The 21,451-nt window shown below is 40.4% G+C and overlaps 1 protein-coding gene across 1 annotated transcript; it reads left to right on the top strand.

Annotated features, from left to right (window-relative positions):
* The first annotated feature begins 1,373 nt into the window (after positions 1–1,373).
* On the top strand, positions 1,374–19,822 carry LOC125641336 (interferon-induced protein 44-like). The gene is given in 7 exon segments (XM_048861139.2): positions 1,374–1,869; positions 1,952–2,003; positions 11,624–11,819; positions 12,064–12,216; positions 14,034–14,205; positions 16,458–16,558; positions 19,588–19,822. Coding segments are annotated over 7 exon segments (1,359 nt in total). The 3' UTR covers positions 19,777–19,822.
* Positions 19,823–21,451: the final 1,629 nt, after the last annotated feature.

Raw genomic sequence — 21,451 nt, 5'->3', positions numbered from 1 at the left:
AATCTTAGGAACCATTAGGAAAAGGATAGATAATAAAATAAAAAATATCATAATACCATTATTTTAATCCATGGTACACCTACACCTTGAATACTATATGTAGTTCTGGTCATCCCATCACAAAAAAGATAATAGAAATGGATAAGGTGCAGAGAAGGGCAACAAAAATGATTAGGGGTATGGAATGGCTTCCATACCAAGAGAGATTAATAAGATTGGGACTGTTTGGTTTAGAAAAGAGATGACTAAGGGAGGATATGATAGAGTTCTATAAAATCATGAATGGTATGGAAAGAGTGAATAGGGAAGTGTTATTTACCTCTTCACATCACACAAGAAATAGGGGTCACCTAATACAATTAATAGGTAGCAGGTTAAAAACAAATAAAAATAAGTACTTCCTCACACAGCGCAGTCAACCTGTGGAAGTCGTTGCCAGGAGATGTTGTGAAAGACAAAAGTATAACTGGGTTCAAAAAAGAATTACATAAGTTCATGGAGGATAGCTCTTTAATGACTATTAGCAAAGATGGTCAGGGCTACAACCACATGCTCTGGATGACCCTAAACCTCCAAAATGCCAGAAGCTTCAAAATTGCCCTGTTCTATTTATTCCGTCTGAAGCATCTGGCACTGGTTACTGTCAGAAGACAGAATACCGGTCTAGATGGACCATTGGTCTGACCCAGTATGGCCATTATTTTGTTCTTGGAAAGAGAAAAATATTCACTCCATAAAGTAGGAACTATGTTTCTGAGACAGTGAACGTGTATCTGCTCTCATTTCCACCACCATAAATCAGTGAAGTCAGTGGAGTTATCCAGTGTAAGTAAGATTACAAGCAGGTTGCAGTATTAACGGTTTCACCATTTTGATAAAATGGGCCTAATCTGCATTGAAGTTAGTAGGAGTTTTGCTTGAGTAAAGGCAACAAAATTGGGCAATATGTTTTAAGAATATTTTGTCTCCATTCAGGTAGAAAAATTGTTTTGCTGTGATGTCCATGAAGCTATGCTGACTCTTTCTGCTTCATTTCCCCAATGTGTTAATGGGGACAACAATATCTTTCTTCCCCTATTTGTGTGTCTTGTTTATTTTCACCATAAACTTTTTGGGTTAGGGACTGTCTCTAACTATGTGTTTGGACGGTGCCTAACACCCTGTGGCCTTGACCTCAGTTGGGGACTGCAGATACTCATGGAATAAAACTACCAATGATGATGATAATGACTTACTAACACGCCACTTTATTCCATGGGGAACAAAGGCCTTCACTACTGTCTTTGGTGAGATGAGTTAAAAATAATGATAGATTTTTCTTTTTGTTATACTTGTATTTGTAACATCTTTTCTGTCTTTTTAGAGTAAGAAGAATGGCTGGTGTCAAATCTAGATTAACACAAGATGAAGTAAAGCAACTGCAACATTTGTTGGGAGGCAGACAATTCTCTCTTCTCTATAAAGCAAGCGTCCATGGTTACAATGCTTCTACATTTCATGCCAAGTGTAATGCACAAGGGCCAACTGTAGCAATAGCATATAATGGAAGTGGTTATATTTTTGGAGGCTTGACACATCAGAGCTATGTTTCATCTGGAGAGTACATACATGATGAGAAGGCTTTTCTCTTTAGATTAAAAGGCAAAGAGGGTGTGCTCAGCCCACTAAAAATTCCTGTTAAAACTGCATCAGGTGCTATATATGACTGTAGTGACAATGGCCCTAATTTTGGCGGTGGAGCACTACATTTGTTGAACCAAAATGCAGCAGCCGCAGTAACAAGGTCTAACAATAATTACACATTCAATGTTGCTGACCTGCATGGAAATGATCTAGGCCTTATGGAATGTGAGGTGTATCGAGTTGAAGGTAAGTTGATACCAAAAGAGAAAATGTTTACTGAGGAAATTATAGCTTCGTACTCTTAATGTTATATGTTCCTTTCCCCTAGATATTAGCAGTTTCCTGGAATCTCCATGGAGAAAAATTACCTGGACAACTGAGTAAGTTAACTGTTGTAATATATCACTATCATGATCTGTGGCCACCAAATACTGTGGTGATGTGAGTTACTTTAGGAATTAACTAGATGGTGCTAGAGTAGACAGACATGTGTTGCTGAGTTGCTTATCTGTGTTTCTTAGGTACTAATATGGCACCTATGACCATAGTGTCTGAGCACCTCACAATCTGGGGATAAGTACAAAATGATGATTTCAGAACAGATCAAATATAAATGAGTAATTAATGTCTGAACCAAAATAAACTTCATGAAAAGCTATGTTTATTTTAGCCACACTGAGTCTGCTATAGCAGAGACTTAAAGTGACATTCTGGAGGATTACAGACCATGATTAAGCAGCTATTCCAGAGCTTAACTCTCCTTATACTTAAAAAGGTTTTCTGAATATCTAAATCTCCCTTGCTGCGGATTAAGTCCATTACTTCTTGTCCTGCCTTTAGTGAGCATGGAGAACAATTGATCACCCTTCTCTTTATAACAGTCCTTAATATTTGAAGACTGTTATCAAGCCCCCCTAGGTCTTGTTTTCTGAAGTCTAAACATGCCCAGTTTTTTTAGCTTTTCCTTATAGATCAGGTTTTCTAAACTTTTCATCATTTTTGTTGCTCTCCTCTGGACTCTTTCCAGTTTGTCCATCTTTCCTAAATTATAGTGCCCAGAATTGGACACAGTACTCCAGCTGGGGCCTCTCACCAATGCTGAGTAAAGTGGGAGAATTACCTACCTTGCTTTACATTTGACACTGATGTTAACAGAGTCCAAAATGATATTAGCCTTTTTTGCAACTGCACCACATTGTTGACTCCTGTTCAGTTTGTGAGCCACTATAACCCCCAGATCCTCTTCAACAGGACTACCACCTAGAGAGTTATTCCCCATTTTGTAACTCCACACTTGATTTTTCCTTCCTAAGTTTAGTACTTGGCATTGTCTTTATTGAATTGCATCTTATTGATTTCAGACTAATTCTCCAATTTGTCAAGATCCTTTTGAATTCTAATCCTGTTCTCCAAAGTGCTAGCAACCCCTCCCAGCTTGGTGTCATCCACAGATTTTATAAGTGTACTCTCCACTTAATTATTCAAGTCCAACCCAGGACCAACCCCTGTGGAACCGCTAGATATGTCCACCCAGTATGATAGCAAACCCTTGATAAATGCTCTTTAAGTATATTCTTTAACCAGTTTTGCACCCACCTTGTAATAATTTCATCTAGACCATATGCCCCTAATTTGCTTCTGAGAATGTCATATAGGATTCTGTCAAAAACCTTACTAAAAACAAAATAGATCATGTCTACAGCTTCACTTGTGATCCACTGGTTATGTTGGTTTGGCATGATTTGTTCTTCACAAAGCCATGTTGGCTATTTTTTACCACCCTGTTATCCTCTACATGCTTACAAATTGATTGTTTAATAATTTGTTCCAGTATCTTTCCATGTATCAAAATTAGACTGACAGGTCTGTAACTCCCCAAGTCCTCTTTGTTCCTCTTTTTAATGATAAATACTGTGTTTGCTCTTCTCCAGTCCTTCATCCATTCTCCCTGAGTTCTCAAAGATAATTGCTAATGGTTCTGAGACTGCTTCAGCTAATTCCTAGGGTGAATTTCATCAGGCTTTGCAAACTTAAATACATCTAACTTATTCTTTAACTTGTTCTTTCTGTTTTTGGTTATGTTCCTTTCCCCTTGTTGTTAATATTAATTGTGTTAAGTATCTGGTTACAGTTTATCTTTTTAGTGAAGACTGAAGCAAAATAGGCATTAAACACCTCTTGATGTCATCTGTTATTAGCTCTCCTTCCCACAAACTAGTGGATCTACATTTTCCCTTGTCTTTTTATTGCTCCTAATGTATTTATAAAACTTATTTTTATTGCCTTTTATGCAGGTGGATTGATCTAAATCACCAAGTGGAAAGTCGTGATTTAAATAATCCATTTTAATCAATTTCAGTTATTTTCTAATGAAAGGTGCATTCTCATTGGTTGATATAACCATTAAAACATGTTGATTTACAACTAAATAGAGGCTTTACACTAAATTTGGTTCATCTTTTTGCTACCTAGGCAGGTACATTATTGTTAGGATATAGATATTCAGGCCTGCCTGTAAAGGCCTGTACTTTAAGAATTTAGGTGTATTCTTATCACTTGGCTAGTTAGAGGCATAAAAGAAAGAATCAAAATCACTGTCTGCCAATGTAAGGTCCTTCTCTTACTGTGACAGTCTGGGGCCCTGTTCTTAGACTAAGGCCTTTGGCTAAGCAGCAGAGGCAACCATAAGCTGGGAAGCGAATGGTCACATCCTCACATTCCAAACTAGTCACATTGAAATAAGGTGCTATTGGGCTGTTAGGCACTATCAGGACAGGATTTTATGCCTTTCAGCTCCAGAGAAAGGGAAGTGCCTAGAAAATGTAAAAGAAAACTTAGTTTGATAGCATCCTGTCTGGCAAGAACTCACTTATCAATACTGGGATGTGAAATCCTCACTTCTGTATTGTCTTGCCATTATAGTTCCCACTTTGCTATTGTTTGTCTGTATAATCTCTGTCTGGTTCTGTGATTGTTCCTGTCTGCTGTATAATTAATTTTGCTGGGTGTAAACTAATTAAGGTGGTGGGATATAATTGGTTACATAATCATGTTACAATATGTTAGGATTGGTTAGTTAAATTTTAGTAGAATGATTGGTTAAGGTATAGCTAAGAATATTACTATATAAATTAGGGGCAAACAGGAAGTAAGTTGGGATTCGGAAATAAGGAAAAGGAACTTGTATTTAAGCTTGCTGGAAGTTCACCCCAATAAACATCGAATTGTTTGCACCTTTGGACTTCGGGTATTGTTGCTCTCTGTTCATGTGAGAAGGACCAGGGAAGTGGGAGAGTGAAGGAATAAGCTCTCTAACAATTATAATTATATGCATTTATTTAAGCACTATATAGCTTAATATTTTCAGATTCTTATTAATTGTACATTTTTAGTATGTTAGAAAATAGTGAATGATGTATTGCTTATTTACTACTCTTATGTCATATTTCTAAAGCTTGACCTCAAAAGTTAAATGTTTTCCACCTGATACTTTTTTTATATAGAAAAGCAGCTTTTAACTCAAAGGTTTTGATGGAGACTCATGGATTCAGCATACTAATTTTTTTATTTAAATCTTTTAAGAGATTATACATTTAGGCCTTAATATATTTTGTATTAATTTCAGATTTCATTTTAAACAGGTTCATCTTTAAAAAGAAAAAATTGTTATAATTTAAATAACAAAATGTAAATAATCCACCCTGCTCTAATGTCCATTTTTAGGCGTAACTCATTTGGTGCCTTAGCCTTTCTGATTTTGTCCCTTGTGCTACTCTTCTGTACTCATCTGTAGCAATTTGTCCACATTTCCACTTTTTGTAGGATTCTTTTTTTGATTTTCAGGTCATGAAAAAGCTCCTGATGGAGGCATATTGGCCCCTTACTATTCTTCCTAGCTTTCCTTCACATCTGGATAGTCTGGTGCTGTGCATTTAATATTGTCTCTTTGAGAAACTGCCATTTCTCCTGAACTTCTTTTTCCCTTACATTTTCTTCCCATGGGACCTTACCTACCACTTCTCGGAGTTCATTAAAGTCTGCTTTTTTGAAGTTCATTTTCTTCCGGCTGCTGCTTCCACTCCTTGTCCTTAGAAACATGAAATCTATCTGTCATAAATATAAAGGGAAGGGTAAACCCCTTTAAAATCCCTCCTGGCCAGAGGAAAACTCCTCTCACCTGTAAAGGGTTAAGAAGTTAAAGGTAACCTCGCTGGCACCTGACCAAAATGACCAAAGAGGAGACAAGATACTTTCAAAAGCTGGGAGGAGGGAGAGAAACAAAGGGTCTGTGGGTCTGTCTTTATGCTGCCTTTGCCGGGGATAGACCAGGAATGGAGTCTTAGAACTTTTAGTAAGTAATCTAGCTAGGTACGTGTTAGATTATGATTTCTTTAAATGGCTGAGAAAAGAATTGTGTTGAATAGAATAACTATTTCTGTCTGTGTATCTTTTTTGTAACTTAAGTTTTTGCCTAGAGGGATTCTCTATGTTTTGAATCTAATTACCCTGTAAAGTACCTACTATCCTGATTTTACAGAGGGGATTTCTTTACTTCTATTTACTCCTATTTCTATTAAAAGTCTTCTTGTAAGAAAACTGAATACTTTTTCATTGTTCTCAGATCCAAGGGTTTGGGTCTGTGGTCACCTATGCAAATTGGTGAGGCTTTTTATCCAACATTTCCCAGGAAAGTGGGGGTGCAAGTGTTGGGAGGTTTGTTCATTGTTCTTAAGATCCAAGGGTCTGGGTCTGTAGTCACCTAGGCAAATTGGTGAGGCTTTTTACCAAACCTTGTTCAGGGGTGCAAGGTTTTGGGAAGTATTTGGGGGGGGAAAGACGTTTCTAAACAGCTCTTCCCCAGTAACCAGTATTAGTTTGGTGGTGGTAGTGGCCAATCCAAGGACAAAGGGTGGAATATTTTGTACCTTGGGGAAGTTTTTGACCTAAGCTGTAAAGATAAGCTTAGGAGGCTTTCATGCAGGTCCCCACATCTGTACCCTAGCGTTCAGAGTGGGGGAGGAACCTTGACACTGTCATTTCATGATCACTTCCAAATTGTCTTCTACCTTCAGATTCGCAGCCACTTCCTCCTTGTTATTCAGAATGAAGTCTAAAATGGTTGCCACTTAGTTACTTCCTTCACTGTCTGAAACAAACAGTGTCCCCAGCACATTCAGAGAACTTGTTGGACATTTTGTGCTTTGCTGTCTTATTTTCCAACAGATGTCAGGTTAGTTAAAACACCCTCCATGAAAGAATGCTGTGCTTCCACTAAGCATATATGCTGTACATAGTTAGCAAGTCAAAGATGCCTGTACATAGTTAGCAAGTCAAAGATGCCATGTGTCAACAGTGTAAAAAGACATTTCTATAAAACATGCCACTGTCCTCACTTCAGAAATCAGGAACACAAAGTCACAGTGCCTGATGTTATAACCGTGAGTGTAGAGAATTGCTGTTCACCTCATCCTATTCAGAAACTCCTTTGCTATGTTGGCAGTTGCACACCTAGAAAACAGTCACACTCCAATGACTGCATGCTAGATGTTGGTTCAGATGTGTCAGTTCTGCCGGATTCTGCTTATTTGCTATGTTTTCACAGTGCACAGCTTACAAGACCTAAGCTGCATTTGGTGGTTTACGGTACCTGAAGTTGGTTACCTGAATACATGTGTAATGCATGACAGCTTGTATGCTCTGTATACATATGTTGTGAAAACTTGATTAACCCAACACACCTAATAGCTTTTAGTTACTTCTAAACCTGTTTGAGTTAATTTAACTTTGCTGCAGTTCTTGTGACAGAGCAAGCACATTGCAACAGAGATTTAATTCCCTTGTGACATTCAAAGCAACTCTTTTAGGCAGGATTGGTTAAATGTGTTTTCAAAATTTTTAAATATGACCACTGATTTAGGGTATAAAGATTGAGACACCTTAGGGCAGATCTGTATATGTGCTGTGAACCTGAATCTCCCATTGGCTTCAATAAGAACTGTGGGTACTCAGCACTTTCTGAAAATCAGGTGTTTTAAATTGGGCACCCAAAATAGAGGACACCATAATTAAATATCCATTCCATATGTGATGTCAGCACCAAATCCTGAGCATAAAGTGGTTTGACTTTGTGTGAAGGTCATACTCGCAAAGAGATCTGTCTGTTCTTCTGTTGCTCACCTATATTCAAAAGCACCACTGCCTGCTCTTTGGCCACATTACCAGGATGCTCTCAAACTCTCCATTGACATGTCTTGATTCTACCTGGTGTGTCTATGAGACTACCCTGGAGATTTATGGATTCGCAGGATTGAGCCATATCTAGGAACTTCACAACATGATGCCTGGTGTGACACCATCAACCATGGTCACTCTGGCTGCTGCAACGGTCCTCAGTAGACTATATACATAAGAACATAAGAATAGCCATAGTAGGTCAGACCAATGGTCCATCTAGCCCAACATCCTGTCTTCTGATAGTGGCCAATGCCAGGTGCTTCAGAGGGAATGAACAGAACATGCAATCATCAAATGATCATCCCCTGTCATCCACTCCCAGCTTCTAGCGAGCAGAGGCTAGGGACATTCAGAGCATGGTGTTGCATTCCTGCCCGTCCTGGCTAATATTTATTGATGGACCTATCTGCCATTAACTTCTTTGTTGAATCCTATTATAGTTTTGGCCTTCACAACATCTCCTGGCAAAGAGCTCCACAGGTTGACTGTGTGATGTATGAAAAAGTAGTTCCTTTTGTTTGTTTTAAACCTGCTGCCTATTAATTTCATTGGGTGACCCCTAGTTCTTGTGTTATGAGAAGGAGTAAATAACACCTCCTGATTCACTTTCTATACACCAGTGAAGATTTTATACACTTCTATCATATCCCCCCTTAGTCATCTCTTTTCTAAGATGTAAAGTCCCAATCTTTTCTAATCTCTCCTCATACGGAAGTTGTTCCATACCCCAATCATTTTAGTTGCCCTTCTTTGTACTTTTTCCAATTCCCATATATATTTTTAGAGATGGGGTGACAAGATCTGCACAGAATATTCAAGATGTGGGCGTCCCATGGATTTATATAGATGTATCATGATATTTTCTGTCTTGTTCTCTATCCATTTCCTAATGGTTTCTAACATCGTGTTAGCTTTTTTGACTGCTGCTGCACATTGAGTGGATGTTTTCAGAGCACAGTAACTCCAAGATCTCCTTCTTGAGTAGTAACAGCTAATTTAGACCCCATCATTTTGTACGTATAGTTGGGATTATGTTCAACATTGAATTTCATCTGCCATTTTGTTGCCTAGTCACTACATTGATGACATCTTCATCATCTGGATGACATCTTCATCATCTGGACCCATGGAAAAGAAGCCCTTGAGGAATTCCACCATGATTTCAAAAAGAAAAGGAGTACTTGTGGCACCTTAGAGACTAACACATTTATTTGAGCATAAGCTTTCGTGAATAAGCTTCCGTGAGCTAAAGCTCACTTCATCAGAGGCATTCAGTGGAAAAAAAATTTCAACAATTTCCATCCCACCATCAACCTCAGCCTGGACCAGTCCACACAAGAGATCCACTTCCTGGACACTATGGTGCTAATAAGCGATGGTCACATAAAAACCACACTATACCGGAAACCTACTGACTGCTATGCCTACCTACATGCCTCCAGCTTTCATCCAGACCGCACCACACGATCCATTGTCTACAGTCAAGCTCTTCGATACAACCGCATTTGCTCCAACCCCTCAGACAGAGACAAACACCTACAAGATCTCTATCAAGCATTCTTACAACTACAATACCCACCTGCTGAAGTGAAGAAACAGATTGACAGATCCAGAAGAGTACCCAGAAGTTATCTACTGCAGGACAGGCCCAACAAAGAAAATAACAGAAAGCCACTAGCCATCACCTTCAGCCCCCAGCTAAAACCTCTCCAACGCATCATCAAAGATCTACAACCTATCCTGAAGGACGACCCATCACTCTCACAGATCTTGGGAGACAGGCCAGTCCTTGCTTACAGACAGCTCCCCAACCTGAAGCAAATACTCACCAGCAACCACACACCACATAACAGAACCACTAACCCAGGAACCTATCCTTGCAACAAAGCCCCTTGCCAACTGTGCCCACATATCTATTCAGGGGACACCATCATAGGGCCTAATCGCATCAGCCACACTATCAGAGGCTCGTTCACCTGCACATCTACCAATGTGATATGTGCCAGCAATGTCCCTCTGCCATGTACATTGGTCAAACTGGACAGTCTCTACATAAAAGAATAAATGGACACAAATCAGACGTCAAGAATTATAACATTCAAAAACCAGTCGGAGAACACTTCAATCTCATTGGTCACTTGATTACAGACCTAAAAGTTGCAATTCTTCAACAAAAAAACTTCAAAAACAGACTCCAATGAGAGACTGCTGAATTGGAATTAATTTGCAAACTGGATACAATTAATTTAGGCTTGAATGAAGACTGGGAGTGGATGGGTCATTACACAAAGTAAAACTATTTCCCCATGTTTATTCCCCTCCCTCACCCCCCACTGTTCCTCAGATGTTCTCATCAACTGCTGGAAATGGCACACCTTGATTATCACTACAAAAGTTTTTTTCCCCCCACTCTCCTGCTGGTAATAGCTCACCTTACCTGATCACTCTCATTACAGTGTGTATGGTAACACCCATTGTTTCATGTTCTCTATGTATATAAATCTCCCCACTGTATTTTCCACTGAATGCATCCGATGAAGTGAGCTATAGCTCACGAAAGCTTATGCTCAAATAAATTTGTTAGTCTTTAAGGTGCCACAAGTACTCCTTTTCTTTTTGAGGATACAGACTAACACGGCTGCTACTCTGAAACCAGTTTTGTGAGATTCCTTTGTAACTCTTTGCAGTCTGCTTTGGACTTAATGATCTGAGTAATTTTGTTTCGTCTTCAAACTTTGACACCCCACTGTTTATCCCCTTTTCCAGATCATTTATGAATGTGTTGAACAGCTCTGATTCAAGTATAGATCCTTGAGGGAACCCCTGTTCACCTCTCTACATTCTGAAAACTGACCATTTGTTCCTGCCCTTTGTTTCCTATCTTTTAACCAGTCACTGATCCATGACAGGACCTTCCTTATTATCCCATGACTGCTTACTTCGCTTAAGAGCCTTTCATGAGGGACCTTGTCAAAGGCTTTCTGAAAGTCTAAGTATACTATATCCACTGGATCATCCTTGTCCACATGTTTGTTGAGCCCCTCAAAGAATTCTAATAGATTGGTGAGGCATGATTTCTCTTTACAAAAGCTATGTTAACTTTTCTCCAGCATATCATGTCCACCTATGTTTCTGATAATTCTGTTCTTTATTATAGTTTCAACCAATCTGCCTGGTACTGAAGTTAGGCTTACCACCCTATAATTGCCAGGATCGCCTCTGGAGCCTTTTTTAAAAATTGGTGTTACGTTATCTATCCTCCAGTCATCTGGTACAGAAGCTGATTTAAATGATAGGTTACATACCACAGTTAGTAGTTCTGCAATTTCATACCTGAGTTCCTTCAGAACTGTTGGATGAGTACCATCTGGTCGTGGTGACTTATTACTGTTTAATTTATCAGTTTGTTCCAAAACTCCTCTAATGACACCTCAATCTGGGACAGTTCCTCAGATATGTCACCTAAAAAGAATGGCTCAGTGTGAGACTCTTCCTCACATCTTCTGCAGTGAAGGTTGATGCAAATAATTCATTTAGCTTCTCTGCAATGGTGTTATCTTCCTTGATTGCTCCTTTAACACCTTGATCATCCAATAGCCCCACTGATTGTTTAGCAGTGTGTGTTTGATGATAGTTAAAAACAGAGTATAGGGAAGGATGGGGAATATTTACAGTTTCTTGATTTCACTGTGCCTATATGTAGCGCAAAACATGTGTTGTGATCTCATGGGTGTTTGAACTTATGCAAATCTTTTTGTCTTAATAGGGAAAGAGGGAAAATAATGGAGGAAATCAGATCTTACAAACCTTATTTAAATTCAGTGCCACAGATTCGGATTTTGGTTCTTGGTCCAGTTGGAGCTGGGAAGTCCAGCTTTTTCAACTCCGTGAATTCAGTTTTCTGAGGTTATGTTTCAAGCCAAGCCATAGCAGGATCCGATAATGCTAGCATGACAACACAGGTAAATATTTGCTTCTAATTAATAAACATCCAAGCTAAATCACAGTCTCAGTTAAAAATCAACATTTTCCCGCACTAAATGGAAAACCCAAAGATAGTCCATGATTGCCCCCACTGAATTCTATGCATCTACTTTTGATGAGAAAGGCATTACTCAATATGGTTAAGAAATAGTAATCTGGCCCTAAATATTCATTTTTCAGCTATGTCTTTCTATACTATTTTACTTTTTTTTGCCCCAATAGTACAGGACTTACCCAGTTAAAGATGGAAGAGATGGCAAGCCTCTGCCTATTATCCTCTGTGACACAATGGGAATAGAAGAAAACTCAGGAGCAGGTCTGGAAATTGATGAAGTGTCCAACATAATAAAAGGCCATGTTCCTGATAGGTACCAGGTATGATTTCTACAAATTTTGTGCAGTTCCTTGTTAAACAGAGTGATATTCTTAAATGTTTCTTTACATGTACAAATATTATATCTTACTTTTAATTACTGTGAAACAAAATATCCACTGTGCTCAGTAGATTCTTGCATTTGTGGTACTGTACAGTAAAAGCTTATGAATGGTGATCACAGGCCAGGTGTATTTGAAAATGAATAAACTATGGAAAGGTGTTTAGGTCTGATTCTCCACTCTCCTGCACCTTGTGTAGTCATTTACAGTTATGCAAAGTTGATATAAATTGCTGTCTACCCTTCTGGTTGGGTAGCATTTGGTACCTATTTTGTACAGGTACAAGCCAAGGGAGAATCAGGCTCAAAGTATATAAAGAGTAGATCTGGTTGAAATATTTTGAACAAAAAGGTTTTAAATAGAAAAATGGACTTTAACACCACATCTCCCCCAAATTTCTGTTGTGTTTTCAATTTTTTTTTGTTTTTCATTAAATTGTTTCCAAGTTTTTTAGCAAAAATGTCATCAATTCCATTATTGAAATGGTTCTCTAATTTATTTTTTACTGGAAATCCATTTTTCAAGAAATGAGCATTTTTAATTATTTTTTTTCTGGAAAAAAAATGAAAAATGAAGAATGGGTTAGCTTGGTGAAACAGAAACAACACTGACATTTTTTGAAAACATAGTTTTAAAACATTTTTGACAAGCTCTAGAAAAGAGCAACTTCCACAATATTCAAGCTTAGTACAGCGCCTTCTTATCTGGTTATTTGTCTCAATTACTAGATAGCTGCTGCCTACAGGCCATTCCAAATATTAACTGTTGTAATATACAAGAGATGTAGACTTTGATTCTCCATTCCAGATGAGCTGAGCTTGTTACAGGAGCAAAGATGGAGGGCTAAGGTGGTTATATGATTCTTACCGTTGTAGTATCTCGGCCCCTCACAAACCTTAATTTATACTCAAAACAACCCAGTGAGATATAAAGTATTATTAATCTCATTTTAAAGATATAAAATTGAGGAACAGTGATTAATTATCTTGGTCAAAGATATATTGGAAGCCAGATATCCTGAATCCCAGTTTTATGCTTTAACCACAAGACCAATCTTTCTGTGATTTATTTGGTCCCACTTTATATTAAAATTCCATCTATAAATGGTTTACAAAGAAGTAATAAATGAAGAACATTAAAAGCATGTTATGGTTCTGAGCAGCATATGTATAGATGGCTATAAGCACATGAGTAGATGTTACAGATCATTATAAGCCATAGTTATGAGTAAATTTTTGATGGACTCTACAACAATCAATTAACCATTTATTAAAACATCTGTTAATAATTTATTAATGCTTTATAGATGGAAACTTAATAAAAAGTGTGATTAAAAACACACACACATACACAACTAATATGTCAAGAATCCTTTTTAATTTCTAGAGATGTCTTTTGGTTTCATTATTACTTTTCCACAAGGGATATAAATTTAGAGGAACTCTGTTGACTTCAAAGGAGTGACTCTGGATTTATACATGTTTTCAATAACAGAGATCAGAATCTGGCTCTCCATCTTGAAGAATGAATATGAAACTGAGAATCAGGAAATTTTAATCCTGATTTGATCACTTCCTTTATGAGTGTGGTAAATCATTTCACCTCTCTCCATATCAGTGTTCCTCTCTGTAAAATGAGATAATAATATGTGTCTCCCTGCTCCAGTGGGGTATTGTGAGAATCAGTGTTTGTACAGCTCTTTGAATCTCCAATTCTTTGAAAGTGTTACTTATTATTATTAAAAAATTTCTTTGCAGTTTAATCCAGCTGCCACCCTTCATCCAGATTCTCAAGGCTATATCAAGACCCCTTCTCTGAAGGATCAGATTCATTGTGTTACATTTGTTATTGATGGGTGCAAAACTGAGATTCTTCCTGAGAAACTGGAAGAGAAGCTGAAACAGCTTCGAAGAAAAGTGAACCATTTTGGTATGTTTTATGTCTCCTAATATCATAGAACTGAATGAAGTGGGCATGCCAAGGAGGTGATCTGCCTTTCAAGCCTGAGCACCTTGGGTCATGAGGGGTTTGAAGTACTGCTAGGAGCCATGCTTATCCTTGGTGTGGGAGGAGAAATTGCCACATATTGCTCTTGAGTGTCACCCAAGATTGAGTGGGATTAATACACTCTGGCAGGACAGGCTCCCAGACTGATGGAAGTATGGGCACAGCAATGGGCTCTGGTGTTGGTGGGAGAATAGAGGAATTCCTGATCACCTCCATTGTTCTCTACTCGTTGGTTTTACAGTGTGCCCTATTGCGTTTCTCCTCAGGATAGCAGAGTCCTCCTGTTGACAGAGACCACTAGAGAAACTGAGCTTTGTGCTAGGTTTCTAGTACTCCTGGGGAAATTCTGCGCCAAAAAAATTAAAAATTCTGCACACAATATTTTAAAATTCTGCAAAATTCTTCATATTTTATTTGTCAAAATAACACAATATAATCACACCAGTTTCAATTATTTTGGTAATTTATTTCAAAATAACTGTGAGTAAGTATGTCTGTAACAATATAGACAACAAAAAAGATTCAGGAAATGTTTTTTGACAAATAGATTCCTTACTAGGCTTACTTACTAACTCTGAGTAATAATTCATTTAAACTACAGTGCAGAACCATATTTCCTGCACCCCTCAGAAGCAGTGCAAAGGCTTGGAGGAATCAGGGGTAACAGAGGAGCTGAGAGAGAGGCAAGTAATTGTTGGGAAGGAGCCTGGGTATGAACTTGAAGTGTTTTTGGGTATTGGTGGGAAAAGGATGGAAAAGGTTTTTTTTGGTGAGGGGCAGGGAGGGATTGTTAGGGAGTGTCCCACATGCAGACCCTGGCTGACTCCTAGCCTCCTCCATTCAGTCAGGCATATCTTTCCCTGTCCCTGTATGTCCCTGCATCCCCATGTGTCCTTGCACCCCCTGTCCACATTGTCCGTCCACGCCCACTCAGACACCCATGCCCCCATCCCCATGTGGCTCTGCACAACTCCCTCTGTCCCCATGTGGCTCTGTACCCCCTCCCCCTGTCCCCATGTGTCTCTGTGCCCCCACCCAGCCACTCCCTCTCTCCTTTCCCCTGTAGCTCTGCACTCCCTGTGCCCATGTGGCCCTGCACCTTCCTCCTGCCCTGTGGCCCTGCACTTCCTCTCCCATTCAGCCCCTTCCCCAGTCTGTCCTCCCCCACTTGCCATTATGAGCCCCTGTCGGACCCCCAGCAGCCCCACGCTGTCTGTCTCCCCATAGCTCCTATCTCCTGACCTGGCCCAACAGATACTGTGAAGAAGGTAGGCTCTTTCTCTTCCCTATCAGCGCAGGTGCTGGCCAGGATTGGCTGCTGTGTTCTAGCTCCACAGTGCCCTCTGTTGGGCAAAAGGTGGAACTGCAGTAACTTTTCAGCAGAAGCTATTTTCTGCACACAGAAAAAATTAAAAATATGTGTCACACATGAATATGCATACGTGCGGTGGCACAGAATTCCCCCAGGAGTAAAAGGCTCCTAGGAATACATCTTATCAGGAAATATTCACTTTTATTTCATTAATTATTTTAAAAATACATATAATCCAAGGCGATAAAACCTTTTCAAAAAGGAGTAGAGGTAATGTTTCATTTAGCAGCTGCCATGGAGATGGGATGCAATAAAAAGTGAAAAGAGAACTGAAGAATGGGAGTCTTATGCTTGCAAATGCCAGTTTACATCATTAGCTCTTGTGGTTGTGTTTGGACACACCACCTACGGCCTGATTTTCTCTCCACATGATAGGAGTCACTTCCATAGGAGGGAATAGACAGAGACATAACCTACTGGGGTGAAAGCAGGCCCCAGTTGTGCTACTGAACTCAGCTAGGTATGCCATGTTTTCTGAATCCCTTGTTTTGAGTAATTGAATTCATTGCACTGAATTTTGGCCCTGGCAATCTTCCCAATGAGGTGAGTGAGTCATTAAGTGTGGTGTCAACTGTACTCGGGGAATAATAATAATTTTGCTTAAAAACATCTTCCCATCAAGACAATTGGGGTGCTGCCCAATAACTGTTCAATTAATATTAGTTTAATAATTAATCTTTTTCCAATGCTGTTGTGCAAAACCAAAACACTTTCACCTTATGTAAGCAGAAACAGCTGCAATGAAGAACTGATGGGAAATCGGGTGTAAAATCTTACTCCTTTTTTTTTTTTTTTGGTACACGGATCCCACAACTGGTTTTGCTAACTAAAGTGGATGAAATCTGCCCTACTCTTGAAGAAGACATCCAGTGTGTGTACAAAAGCAAAGCTGTTGAGAAACAGGTAAAGTATGGCATTGTTGACTGTGGTGCTATCTATTAACTCAATTGACTTGAACAAATCAAGGTATTGTGATACTCTACGTTTGCAATACTTGCATCCCCTCATATTCCTACACATATTCTCATTCTGGTCTTGTAGGCACAAGCTGAAAATATAACTAAATTTAATACCTCAGGTTTTGGTTTAACCCCTAAAAGGTTTAAGATTTGTTAAAATCGCAAGTTGCACCTCTGAAGAATAAAACTACAAAACAGAAAAAGGTGGAGATACCAGAAACCTCATTAAAAATTAAGGGCCGGATTCTTTTGCGAAACCCCACTCCATATAAAGGAGCTGGAGTCTGGCCATAACTCTCCAGCTGCATATTTCCACTGGTGTGAATAGATAAAACTGAAAAAAAGAGAGCTTCAGGGGAGGAAGGAAGTGGGAGCGAGCTCTGTTCTGCTGATTTTTTTTTTTTTTTTAAGCAGATTGTCTTTCGGGGAGCAAACACTGCTGGATGAATTTTGTAGAGTCCTTAGGCCAGTGGTTCCCAAACTTGTTCCGCCGCTTGTGCAGGGAAAGCCCCTGGTGGGCCGGGCTGGTTTGTTTACCTTCCTCGTCCGCAGCTTCGGCTGATTGCGGCTCCCAGTGACTGCGGTTCGCTGCTCCAGGCCACTGGGAGCCGCTGGAAGCGGTGGCCAGTACATCCCTCAGCCCGTGCCGCTTCCAGCAGCTCCCATTGGCCTGGAGTAGCGAACTGCAGCCACTGGGAGCCGCAATCAGCCGAAGCTGCGAACGTGGCAGGTAAACAAACTGGCCCGGCCCACCAGGGGCTTTCCCCGCACAAGCGGCAGAACAAGTTTGGGAACCACTGCCCTAGGCTATTCTAAATAATGACACGGGCTCATGCAGACCAGCATATAAAATTGTCTCCTTGGACTCCTTGCCCCTGTCCCATGGTGACAGAGTCTGACTCAGGAGAGAATCCATAAAGGTTTGATTCCCTGCTACCTTCCATTTTGTCTAGATATTTACCCTGTGCAGAGTGCTTGTACAATGCTGCCATTTTGCTTTGATGGAATTTTATACATACTCTGCACTCACTTTGCACAGCCATAAATGCTAACACAAGGTGGAATGTCGTGGAGAATCAGAGGCTGCTGGTGGTTTGCAGTTCCCCAGTACTGATGCTGGCCTGGGCTGATTTAGCCATCCGCAATTCTCAGAGGTATTAGGCACCTAACTTCCATTGATTTCAATGGGAGTTAGGTGCCCAAATACCTTTGAGAAATGTGGCCCAAGTGACCATCTCCCAGCCAAGAGGAATAGCCAGCTCTATGCCATTTGAAGTCTCCCCCACCTGGGGAATATTTAGCTTAGGAGATATGACTGTGTTCTGACCGCTTTGTTCAGCAGGAATGATAAAAGGGACTGGATCAGTTCCTAGAGTAGAGTCCTGACCCTGGGCTACATTCTGCCCTGCATCTGAAATCTGTTAATCACTGGGGTAAGGGCTGTCAGAGAGCTGAGTGCAGCTCCCTGACTCTGTGGGCTGGCCCCAGTGTGAACCATGGTTTAGAGGCTCAGCATAGCAAAGCAGAGCTCTGCCTTGGTCCGTCCCTGCCTCTGACGTACTCCCCATACTCCTACATCTCACACAACACCGGATCAGGATGTGTGCGGGAGCATGGTTCCAGAGAAGCTGGCTTGTATCACTTTTATACCAGCGAAGAGCTATTCTCATTAGAATCTGAACTGCCTAGTTGTGACCAAAATCCAGTACAAAGGAGTTGGGTTGGCCCAGAGAATGCGTCTCCCTGTATCTAGAGAGGCCAAATATGGATTTTAGTGGAATTATACCAGAGATGAATCCTTAGGGGGTTCTCTCTAGATCGATGGTTCTCAAACTTTTTTTTTCACGAACCACTTGAAAATTGCTGAGTGTCTCAGCGGACCATTTAGTGATCTTTCCAAATGTTTTTGTACTATTAGCTAATTATTGTAAAGCGCTTTGGATAAAAGCAGTATATAAAAAACACTGTAGTAATAATTTACATTTTTTTGTTCTACAAATAAAAGCGCACAACTCATATTTTAATGTCAGTACTCTTACCTTTCTAATGTGATGGCTGTGCCCTCTCTCCACCACTGCGGCATCCCCCAAGCTGGTGCTGGGAAGGAGGGGTGTCTCCCCTGCCCCAGCCTCCCCTGATCTGGGTCTGGGAAGGAGAGGAGTCTCTCCCTCTCTCCCCCACCATTGCAGCCCCCAAGCTGGGACTGGGAAGGAGCGGGGTCTCTCCCTCTCTTCCCACCACAGCAGCCACAGAGCTAAGGCTGGGAAGTCGGGCCGTCTCTCCCCAGCAGCCACAGCCCTGGAGCTAGGGAAATTCACCTCTTTCTCTGGCCACCACAGCCCTACACAGCCCAAATTCCACCCACCCCCTTTTCTCACCCACTTCCCCCTCCCACCTACCCCTTATTCCCCCCAAGTGGAGCCCCCTATTCCCCCCTGCACGGCTCCACTAATTAGGTGTGTGGCCCTTCATTCTTTTGTGTGCGGCCGCCCAGGTGTGTACCTTAGAGGGAACTATCCGTGGACCACCTGAATGGAGCTCGCGGACCACTTGTGGTCCACGGACCACAGTTTGAGAGCCTCTGCCATAGATCATTATGAAGGAAAAATAGCCCTGTGTTCTGGGTATCACCTCTGAGATTAAATAGAGGATTTTAGCCTCCAGGGCAGTTTACACAGTCAGTTTCTATCAGTGAATTTGCTAAAGAAGAATAAAATATAGTGAATATGGCCTTGAACTGTGACTGCATCAAAATGTAGTTGCTATTTCAGTGGCAGGATGGGTATGATGTGAAAGTGGTTATGCCTTCAATAAAAAGAAGTTTAAAGAAATAAAATATCTTCCACTTTTAATCTCACCAAACAGTATCTGTGAAAATACTTGAAGCTTTTGCCTAGCTTCCTCAAGGAACAGAAAGATTGAAAAATAGTCGGGGAGCTCTTTAGGATAATCCATTTTGTGCCTTTTCTACAGATGCGGATAACTGCAGAGAAACTTGGAATCTCTCTTGCTCAGATTGTACCTGTTAAAAACTACTGCTCCAAGTTGAATCTTTCGTGTGATGTTGACATCCTGTTACTTTCTGCAGTGAGGCAGCTTATACGTTTAGCAGAAAGTTACCTTGACAATTTCCCTTTTGAGAAGCCAAAGAAAGAGCCCTAACCTGATGTTTACCTGTGACGCTGGATATTTTATGTGCTAACCTTTTAAAAATTCTGACATCCAAAGTCAAATTTGTTGCTGCCCTAAGCAGATGCAACTCCATTGACTTCAGTGGAGTTGCACTTGCTTATGCCCATGGTGAATTTGGCTCAACGGTTCTATATCTTGTTACTGCCTATGTAAGATTAATGGTATTTTTGCATGCATCAAGGGCAGAATAGATTCTCCAGATTTCAGGGTGGTTTTCCTTTATTAAACATTCCACGTTCTTACTCTTCTCATAACCTTCCAGTCAGAGACAGCCCTTTCCACTAAAAGAATCATTTGCATAAACCTTTTAAGAAGTTGCCTAAAGATATTACTTCCTCCTAGTAGTTCATGTGAGTTGCTTGCTGCTAGTGCTAGTTGCTGTGAATTCCATATGTTCCTTACTCTTATTCTTTAAGTTTGTTATACTACATAGCAGTGACACTGGAACCTATTTAATAGTGGAGGGTACTGAAAGCCAGCCCCCTTACGCCTATCCATCCCCGCCCCCTCAGAGCTGAGGCAGCTGGGACCCCAGGAATGCGGGGCCAGGAACCAGGACTCCGGGTGCATGGGGCCAGCAGCCTGGAACCTGGGGGTGCTGCAGCATCCCCCATGCCCCTGGTTCCCGCGCCTATGTGATATCATAGCAAGTAGTTTTCATAGCAAATTTTTATTGCTAGAAGCACATATGTGAAAATTAACATTCATCTATATGTTCATATTTCTCACTGCAGCCATTATAAAGAATAGAGGATGGATTTATAACCAGAGTTAAATTGGTAATTCATAACTAGGATGGACTAGTGACACCTACAAGGAAGTGAAAATTACTGTTGTTGTTTTGTGGTATCATCTGTTTTTCAAAATGCTGTTAACATTTAAAAAAAATTGAAACAGTAGGTTGTAAAACTTTTATTAGATTAATTGAAAAAATAAATTACTCTAAGCACTTTTTCAATCACTTTCTTCATCCAGGTTTGGGTCTTCAGTAACTCAGCCGGAGGTTGTGGGCCTATTGCAGGAGTGGATGGGTGAGGTTCTGTGGCTTGTGATGTGCAGGAGGTGAGCCTACATGATCATAATAGTCCCTTTAAAGTCCATGAGAAGAGGTGAGGCAGAGACACAAGGGACCTACTTTTCTTCTCGCTTACACTGGTTAAACACTGCTGTATCTCTATTGACATCAGCAATTACTTCAGATTTGCACTCGAGTACTTGAGAACAGAGTTTGGATTAGATCCTTGATGAGATGTAATATCAAATGCAATGGTAGCAATAGAAAGAGTAGTCAAGCTTCAGACTGTTCCAGAAAGAGTTGGTATGGCTGGTATGTGGTTCCCTGCAGGTATAGCTGAGAGGAAGGGCTCCTTCCTATACAATAAACCACAATTAAAATTGAGCAATCCATGTTATTGGGCAAGGATTTATTTTCTTTTTGTTAAATCATAGAATCATAGAAGATTAGAGTTGGAAGAGACCTCAGACGGTCATGTAGGCAACCCCCTACTCAAAGTAGGACCAACACCAACTAAATTAGCCCAGCCAGGACTTTGTCAAGCTGGGCCTTAAAAACCTCTAAGCATGGAGATTCCACTACCTCCCTTGACTTAGTCCAGTTTGCCCTCTAGTGGCTGACAGTTACAAA

Source organism: Caretta caretta, chromosome 8 (assembly GCF_965140235.1).
Source record: "Caretta caretta isolate rCarCar2 chromosome 8, rCarCar1.hap1, whole genome shotgun sequence".
Classification (NCBI taxonomy): Eukaryota; Metazoa; Chordata; order Testudines; family Cheloniidae; genus Caretta; species Caretta caretta.
Note: the sequence above shows the minus strand (reverse complement) of the source record. Positions and strands in the feature narration are given on the sequence as shown.